The sequence below is a fragment of the Cupressus sempervirens genome, chromosome 3 (genome assembly GCF_028749045.1).
Source record: "Cupressus sempervirens isolate cs-2001-9-10 chromosome 3, ASM2874904v1, whole genome shotgun sequence".
NCBI classification, from domain to species: domain Eukaryota; kingdom Viridiplantae; phylum Streptophyta; class Pinopsida; order Cupressales; family Cupressaceae; genus Cupressus; species Cupressus sempervirens.
The window spans coordinates 448,669,674-448,679,502 of record NC_143120.1 but is presented as its reverse complement, the minus strand read 5'-3'; the positions used below and the strand labels follow the sequence as shown (position 1 = coordinate 448,679,502).

At 35.2% G+C, this 9,829-nt stretch overlaps 1 protein-coding gene across 1 annotated transcript in view; it reads left to right on the top strand.

The window, feature by feature from the left end:
- The first annotated feature begins 1,389 nt into the window (after positions 1 to 1,389).
- LOC149567004 (protein DETOXIFICATION 44, chloroplastic-like) overlaps positions 1,390 to 9,829 on the top strand; it is a 188,829-nt gene continuing 180,389 nt past the window's right edge. The window contains exons 1-2 of the mRNA XM_089820210.1: positions 1,390 to 1,947; positions 2,085 to 2,218. Of these exons, the coding sequence (XP_089676336.1) occupies positions 1,613 to 1,947; positions 2,085 to 2,218 (469 nt within the window). The 5' untranslated portion in view covers positions 1,390 to 1,612. The remainder of the gene's footprint in view (positions 1,948 to 2,084; positions 2,219 to 9,829) is intronic.

The following is a 9,829-nucleotide window of genomic DNA, read 5'->3' as shown; positions in this document are numbered from 1 at the left end:
CCTTAACCATAAACATAACTCTACACCTAACTCTAACCCTAATTCTAACTCTACCATAATTGGACTCTAATCCTATCCCTAACCCTAACTATAAGCATAACTCTAACCCTAGCCTTAACCATGAGCATAACTTTAACGTTAGCCTTACTATAACCCTAACACTAACCCTAATCATAACCATAACCATAACTCTAACCCTAACCTTAACCATGACCATAACATTAACCCTAACCTTAACCATAAACATAACTCTAATCTAAACCATAACCATAACTCTAACAATAACCATAATCATAACTCTATCCCTAACCTTAACCATAGCTCAAACCCTAACCCTAACTCCAACCCTAACTCTAATGCTAACCTTAACCCTAATTCTATCCCTAAGGTTAACATTAACTATAATGGTAACTTTGTCCCTAACCATATATCTATGTATGACTATAACATTTTACATTACAATATCCCAAAAATAAAAAATATATTTTTAATCTATATTAAACTCCTTATATTAAATTTTTAAAAATATTTTGAAGCATAATTTTATACTAACTTCATACAACTCTAATTAAAAATTAATTAACAATTTTATAGTAATCTTATCAAAATAAAAAATAAAAAGTAAATATTTAAAAATAGAAAAATTTAAAATTACTTTTTTGGTTGCACTGCGACTGCCACTAGCTATATATACCTCTATATATATTACGCCGAGAGTAATCGTTCTCGAGGCGCCTATTTTTTTTTCATTAATCCCAACTTCGATTAAAATAACTTTGGGATTAAATAAAAATAGGTGCCTCGAGAACGATTACTCTCGGCGTAATATATATAGAGGTATATATAGCTAGTGATAATACCTTTCATACGACGGTTTGGTGATGATAATACCTTTTATACAACAGTTTGTTGATGATAATACCTTTCATTTTACGTTTTATAATAAATATTGGTTTATGTTTAATAATTTAATAATTTTTGTACATTTTAATATTTAATGAATATATATGTATAAATTAGTAATATTTACAAAAATCTCATATCTACAAATTTTCAAATTATATATTTTATAAAATAATATAAGTTTCTACAAAATAATTATACATTAACAATATATTTAACTGTAGAAAATTTCTAAGCTTATATTTTGCAGTTTATTAATAAAATTAAATATCATATTGAGGTTTTATAAAAATTTATAAAAATTTACTATCAGTCACTCCAACAAATTTTCATGCCGTCATCCACGACTCAAAGTGGAAAAAAGGCCAATATGACCATCAAATTCCTCCCGCTGACAAATATGAACAATTTATGAAAATCTATTTATGTTTTTGAGTTTTTTGGAATTTAGTCAACATAAAGAGTCCGTTTACAAATCTATTTCCTAGATGTTTGAACTCTTATTTAAATATTTTTATCCTAAGGGAAGCGGACTGTCGGATTTCCAGAACAAAAACCCTTTGGACATTCTCGGTATCAACGTTTGATTGATTTTGTCTGGGTGTAGTTTTTTAGGTTTCTGTGGAGACTGCGAAGGTTAACCTTCGTCTCCGCCATGAGATGAACTTTTTGTCTTTGATCTGTACAAAAGCATAGAGGGTGAAGGAAAATGAGCCATAATTTTATCTGCACGCGTGCAACATCGCGCGAATGTTTAACCTTGCGGTCAATTCATCAGCCACGCCAAAAGATGTTGAAGCTCAAAGCTCTTGTTCCTGTCCCCTATTCAAAATTACATCAGAGCACTAGTTTGTACACGAGTAAGAGAGATTATGTTAACTGCTGCGATACCTTGAAAGTACAGAGGAAAAGAAACTCAGCTTTGATATGTAACGCCACGAGATATTCATTTCCAGAGCCTGACTTAAACCCATCAACATTTTCTAGCAAGCGATATACCAAGCAAACGGACAACCCTCTATATACCCCTGTCAACGCTTTTAGGTACTCAGATGTTTTGATGTTTATAGCTATGTGTTCAGCAGGGTAAAGCATAATTCTTGCCGGGAAAAAGTAGTTTCTTTCCATGTCATTTTGTAGGTTTTATTCCGCAATAAGCTCATATATTTCCCCCTTATCAGCGACTCCTCCAGCAGCCAAGTGCAGGAAAATGATTTTGGAAGAGAGTTGATTTTTCTTGCTGTGCCAGCAATCTTGACACAGGCACTAGAACCAATGGCACAGTTGATGGAGACAGCGTACATTGGCAGGATAGGTACGGAACCTATTTCTAGGCTCCATATGTTTGGTTCTCAAAATTTCGGATGCTTTGTTGTAAATTTTCATAAAAAAAATTATGCCAAAAATCATCAATTAAACTTTGAACGATAACCAACACGAAAAAAGAAATAAAAATGAAAGACGATATGAAGTTAATGAAATGAAGACGACAATGTAAAATCTTACGATGGCTACAGTTTCTCTACTCACATAAATACGAGCGTATCCAAATAGCAATATTATTTAGTACGAATATTCAAGTAAGAGGAGTAAAATCTTTATTTAATGTCGGTGAAAGCAGGAGTTATGCATGTATTTCCAACCTCTATGTTTACTACTTCCTCTGTATTAACGAGCTTGCATTTGTATGCTCATGTGTCCTTTCAAGACCTCACCCTCCTAGTATTCAAGTGGCAAGCTCAAACGCTTCACCCAAATAGTAATATTGTTGATTCTTTCCTTCTCAGGCTTGAGAAAATGTCCAAACTTTTCCATAAACCATGGGCTGCTAAAATAGAGTTCCAACGTAGTCTCCATGGTAGTGAAAGAGGTAAAAATGAAGCCCTTCGCCATAGCCACAATCTCAAAAAGGCCATGCTGCGTCCACTTTCTTTTGGCTCATTTCCTAAAAGCATTGACGCTTGGTCTTAGCTCATAAAACTTCCCCATGAGAGAGATGTCAAGCGTACAGGCAGCCATATAGATGACTGAGTTCTAGATCTTACAAGTAAAGTCCAGTGCCCCCCCAATCAGCATTGGGGACAATGGCAAAGAAGAAAACTGGTTTCCAACAATGGCTTCAACCCAAGACTTATTGAGGTTTCCCAACATAAGAACTAAAAACATCCTCCTTAGGCAGTGCCTTAGATTTGTCATAACCCTCCTTTGTAGAAACCAAGTGCTGAGAAGCTTCAGTACTTGACACTGCAACCCTTTGACCACTAGGGGCATTGAAACCATGAACAACAGTCATTTTAAGCTTAGAACCACACAAACGTGAGGGAATAATAGGAATGGCGTTCTCTAGTGGAGTAGGAAAGGCCTTCGCTACCAAATCTGGCACAAGATCCTCAATTGTTATAATAACTTCAAATGTAGGGAAAAATCCTTGATGCAAACCCTCTTGTGAACTATAGGAGCCAAGTGCGGCAAGATACTTCCCAGCTGGTGAGAAATTAGATCCCTTCCTCTTCCCTTGAATCGAAACACTAGTAGACACAACCTTATTGGGCCACAAGGATAGAGCGCTGCATGGCCTCTAGCCAAATGACGACCAATTTTTCTTCCTCCACTTCATCAAATGTTAGATTCCACTCGTTTTCAAACTCACCATCAAAACTGCTTCAATATCTTCATCGTTGTCTTCATCCTCATTTTTGTCTACATTCCTAGTATTTTACCTTTTCACAATTAGTTATCCTATTTGTCACCTTCATCGTTGAAGATGATTGTTCATGATACATAATTTTCTAAGATAGAATTTGAGGGCTCTATGGGTTTGTCTTCCTTCGTATAAGAAGTTACAAACTATGAAAACAAGGCATTGCATACTAGAGATTCATCAACTAGGATATATCCAGCAACACGTATCCATAGTAATTAACTTTCTAAGTAACAACTTACCGTAGAAGTTGTGTATCGACCACCTCATGCCTCCTCATGCTTGAACACTTGTTACACACACCTATAATGAGATAGCATTATCTCCTCATCATCTTGTTTTGCATTTATAAAGAATTCCTCCAAACAAGCCCTAATAACATGGTTTTCCACAGCCTCTTTCAACTTTGTTTGAAAGTTTGCTGTTATGGAACCCCCAGACCTTACAATACCATTTTAATTAGTTACATATGGATTGAGAACAACCTTCATGACCTTAAGCAATCGTAGCAGTGGAGCAACTACTAACTATATTAAGCCTATAATTTGTAACATGTCCATACCTGAGCGAATCTCTAGTAATACCTTGCCCAACCACCACATCATGGATGACTAAAATGCCTATCCTCAAACGCACTACTATAGCTATAGGCAAGCTATAGATCCACCATATGCCAATCAAAGTATATAGCACCACCATCCATTTAATGCGCATCTTGTTGTCGACAAGTAGTGACTGTTAAAATGGATATGAAAATACATTAAATAATTGCCATAACTGTTAACATTTTGCCCAAAAATAAATGATAAACACCAATAAAACCGATAAAAGATAGGTACAAACGATGCAAGAGATTATCCTAGGAAAACCCTTCCACTTGAAGGGAAAAACCCAACCACACCACAAAAATATTGCTTCTATTAATAATGAAAATGTTCAAGTGAAAGTGATAATGAAAATGTCCAAGTACAATGCTTTCCACTTAATACAATATATATATATATAAAGAATTAGGAGGCTCTTCATCTCACACCCAGAGGTCTCTTCAATTTCTAAAAACAAGTCTTTTTTTATTTCCAAACGCACGTCTCTTCGCGTGACACATATTACAAAGTAATTGGTAAAATACTTGCTTGTCATTAACAGAGACTGAGAGTTCAATATATACAAAAGAATGAAATGATGTTTCCTTAGGAAATGATCGTAAAGAATAGAAACTTTCTATTCTGGCTGATAGAAAACAAACAATTATCTACAACCTAACTAAATATTATAAACATTCTAATATTTACAATAGATTACAAATAGATACCCATTTAACTAATAATAGAAGCTATTTATTATCCTAATACCCTCCGTTAATGGTTAATCTATCCACAACACCAAGCTATCCTCTGAATTAGACAAACTTATCAGGACCAAGAGGCTTGGTGAGAACGTCTGCAGTCTAATCCGTGGTAGGAACATACTACAAGTCTATTGTCCTATCTTCAACAAGCTGTTGTATGTAGTGACGGTGAATATCACGTGCTTGGTTCATTCATAGAAGACTGGATTTTGTGCTAATTTGATAATGCCTTCGTTATCAACAAACAAAGTGGTCGGTCCTGTTGGTGACATTTGCATATCCCCAAGCATCCGAGACTTCACATCTTGCCATAATAGTCCCTTTGTGTTCAGCCTCTATGGAGGAGCGAAAAAATTCCTGTTGTTTCTTATTGGTCCATGTGACGGCACTGGATCCCAAATTGAACACATATCCAGAAGTTGACTTTTTATCGTCAACAGAGCCTGCCCAATTTGAATCTGTAAACCCACTGAGTCTAGGATTAGAATTCCGAGAGTAAAGAAGTCCATAATTTGTAGTGCCCTTCACAACAAAGCACAACGCTTTGCTGCCATCCATGATTAGCCTTGGGAGTTGTCATAAAGTGTGAGATGTAGCTGACTGCGAAGTTGATATCAGAGCTAGTAGCAGAGAGGTAGATGAGGCTGCCTACTAGTTGCCTATATTTAGTATCATCTGTAGTTGGCACACTTGTAGATTAATCTGCGATTAGCAAAAAATTGCCGAGTTTTATAGCTCGACGAGTTTTTGGCAAAACTAATCGCCAATTTAAAAGCTTGGCTGCACCCAAAAACTTGCAGGTAAAACTTGCGATTTTCTAATTAAAACTCATCCGTGCATTTCCAACAGCGATATAGGCAAAAATTAAATTGATTTTTGCAACACCAGTTTTCACTTGTGTGTTTAGGAAGATGTGACTGTATTGATGTATTTACTTCTAGTTTGAAACTTTGACAGAAACTATTTACTATTTTGCTTCCCACCATCAACATTCTGCATGAGAATGAGATTTTGTACCCACTATGCATTTATATATATATATATATATATATATATATATATATATATATATATATATATATATATATATATATATATATAAAATCTGCTTATTTTTTTGTGTTCTCTTTAATTAACTCATTACATGCATCTTCTCATTGAATTTTGTGAACAAAAATGTATTTTAAATTAAATTTTAGCAGCTTTTTAGGTTCCCGAGTTTTAAAAAAAAATTGGCCGATTTTTTCCCGAATAAACTTTTGGGGGCATAGTGAGTTGTTGCCGAATTCGAGTTTTCTCACTATGGTATCATCAACAGGAGGAGAATCAGACTTGGCTAATAACTTGAGACCTTTCTCCATGGCTATAGATGCAGGCCTGCAATCCTACATACAAAATTTGTCTAACAGAGCCTTGACATTTTTGGATTGAGGGATGAATATACCAGAAGACTATTGCCAAATCTCAACACTTAGGCAATAATGCTTGAGCCCAAGGTTGTTAGTCATATCAAAAGACTTGCATAAACTCTGTTTGATTCCCTAAATCAAAGATGCCAAACTTGGGTAAACTCCTGAGAGTTATGACCACAATGTCCTCTTCCTCCATCTTGCAACCAATGGCAAGCAATTGATCACGGATTTCTTGAATCCTATTCAGGTGAGCTTGGAGTGATGTTCACTCATCCATGATAATAGAAAATATAGTGTTCTTGAGAAAGAAGGCTCTGCTTTTGTCAGATGTCTCAAGAAGATTTTTGAGACGTGCCTATATCTCAACAGCTGTCTTGCCGGATGGACTTTGAGAGAGTTGATCATTAGCTATGGATAATTTGAGAAGCTTCACCGCCTCTTGATTATTCAGTCCAGGGGCAATCGGACGTTGTCTAACACCCAAAACAATCTTATCAATATTCCCATATTCAAGAATTGCAATTATTTGCTGCCTTCCAAGTGCCATATTTTGACCAGTGAATTTTGAATTGCTTCTGAGCAAAATATTAGTCAGAGATGCCATAGCACGTTTTTCAATGTAAAAGCGTGAACATCTGTGAAGGCACGTACTTTGAGGCAAAAAAATATAAGACCCAAAAAAATTGAAGGGGTACCCAGAAGAGAGCTTGAAATACCTAGAAAGAGTATGTTGTTGATTTTTGGATTTGTTGGCTCAAAAATTGAGGCACCCAGAAAAATCTGATGAAACCTAGTTGAGCTCTCAAAAAATCCATCAACAATTTGTAATCAGAAAAAATTTCAAGCCCAAAAATTTGGGTATTTGAAAAAAAAACCCTAGCCGACCAACAATGGCAAATTTAGGCAAAAAAATTGCAGAGTTGGACCAAAAAACAGCGGTTTGCAAAGATCTAAGGTCGTAGCAAGAGTTGGATGAAAATATTGGTGTTGTCTAGATGTTTTTTTCAGCTCCAAAAACCACACTATACACCCGTTGCGAATAACTAGAACTCAGTAAAAAAAAGGCGCTTCTCTGAATGCGTGGGAGAAGGATGCCACGATTTCTAGTCAAACAAAGCCCCTCTAGCAAGTTTTTAATGGATTCCCATGATTTGTAGAGAAAGTGATTAGAGAAATGCGAATTCGTAGACCATGAAGTCGCGATTTTCCAGTTACAAAGAAATTTTGAGGTGTAGAAGATTTTCCAGTCGCGAGCCAGAAAAAAATTTCTAATTTTGTAGAGATAGCATCAAAAACCCTAACTAAAACTAGGTATAAGGAAGCAGGTTCGTACAGACGAATTTCTCAAAAACGAAAACCCTAGACAGACTGTCTAGAAAATCTTAAAAATAATTTCGAAAAATTATAACCAATAACTTTGAAAGAAAATATAAAATTTTCAAAAAAATTTGAATTATTGGCTTTGATACCATATTACAAAGTAATTGGTAAAACGCTTGCTTGTTATTAACAAAGACCAGGAGGTCAATATATACAAAAGAATGAAACAATGTTTCCCTAGGAAACGATCATAAAGAATAGAAACTTTTTATTCAAGCTGATAGAAAACAAACAATTATCTACTGCCTCGCTAAATATTAGAAACTTTCTAATATTTACAATAGATTACAAATAGATAACCATTAACTAATAATAGAAGTTGTCTATTATCATAATAACGCATGACACATGTCTCTTCATATAATATTATCTCAAATAAATATCTTAAATATCTTCTCCAGATGTAAACACAATATATAGGTATTATCTCATTTTCAACATATAGCAAACTCAGAGATAAAGATCTCTATCGCAGCTACATTCTTCAACACTCTCTCTTAGCAAGAGAAAGATCTTTAGTCTAGCAGGCACAATTAGTTGCAACCAAAGATGTCAATGATAAATTCACATCACATAGAACATGTTATCTCAACATAACATAATTCACCATAGTTATTTCATAAGCACATAAAATTAAAGTCATCTAACCACACACATGACTTCCACAGTGCCTACTCGCAGAGGGTGGTCCACCATACCTACTCGCAAAGGGTGGAACAAAGGCTTTCACCTCAGACTTCTCTCAGAGAAGAATGCATGTCCACCATGCCTACTCACAAAGGGTGGAATGAGGGCTCTCACCTCAAAGTTCTCCTAAAGAACAATGCATTTCCATCATGCCTACTCACAGAGGGTGCAATGAGGACTTTTACCTCAGATATTTCCCAGAGAAGAATGCATTAACAACATGTATAAGAATGGCTGAGATTCCTTAAGGACTCCCTCTCAACAGGGACAATTTTGATCATCACATTAGGATAGATGATGCAAACTCCCTCTGAAGCTGAAAACATCTCCCTTTGTCATGTAACATCCCTCTGACACTGAAAATTCATTCAATCAACTCAGTCACATTGCTGCAAGTCCTCATGTTCATAATCTCACCTCATCTCATTGCTTCCTGTTGCATCCTGCAACCAAGTGAGATTAATAAAATCAACTTTTGATAAGAAGATATATAGAGATCAGTGCTAAAATGTGATGGAGCCCTAATTTGCCTAGTTTTGCAAATTAGGGCCTCCATTTGAGAAATAATGTTGGAAACCTGGTGAAATATTATCATTAATGTTAAAGGCATTCCGGAAATGGTTGGAAAATTTATATGATCAAGAATGTTTCATTTAATTGTTATCAGTATAAATAATGTCATATCAGAGATGAAAATAAGTTTAACATTACGTTGATCAATTGTCATATCCTGTGATATCGTCTATGTGAAGAAAGATTATAAACCACTATGAAACAATTGTCACAAAATCTGAGCCTTTTTATATCAGTATTATACATGGAAAAGCAAACCAATTCAAGGAAAACTATCCAAGGCAATGGTTACCTTTAAAAGCAGAGATTTATTTAACATAGCAATGTTTGTTTCCAAACAGGGAAGAAAAGACAACCAATGAAGAGAAAAGAAGACCAGATATTGAGTGATATTACATATACGGTTGGCATCATCATGAAGTTCTTGTAATAAGGTTGAGCAGATATCAACCAACCTACTCCAGACAAGAATTGTAATAGTATGAGAGTTTGCAGAAGACTGCGCACAACATTGCTTTCATGTTTTCTGTATCAACAGAAGTAATAGTATGTGTTATGGACTATAAAACCTATGACGATATGAACAGAGATATTATTAACTGTTTAGTGAAGACAAACAAAGCTACAAATACATATGTGTGAACTACTACACGTGATACTATACAAAGCAAGCACAGTTGAGGAATGAAAATGTTCCAATGCTGATCACTTATTACCAAGAAATCAGTAGCAGCAATTTTACCAAGAACTAATGCATCATCTAAAGGTTAGGAACTATAAAAGAACAAAGAAGTCAAAGATTATGTATGCAGTAAAGCTGAAAGG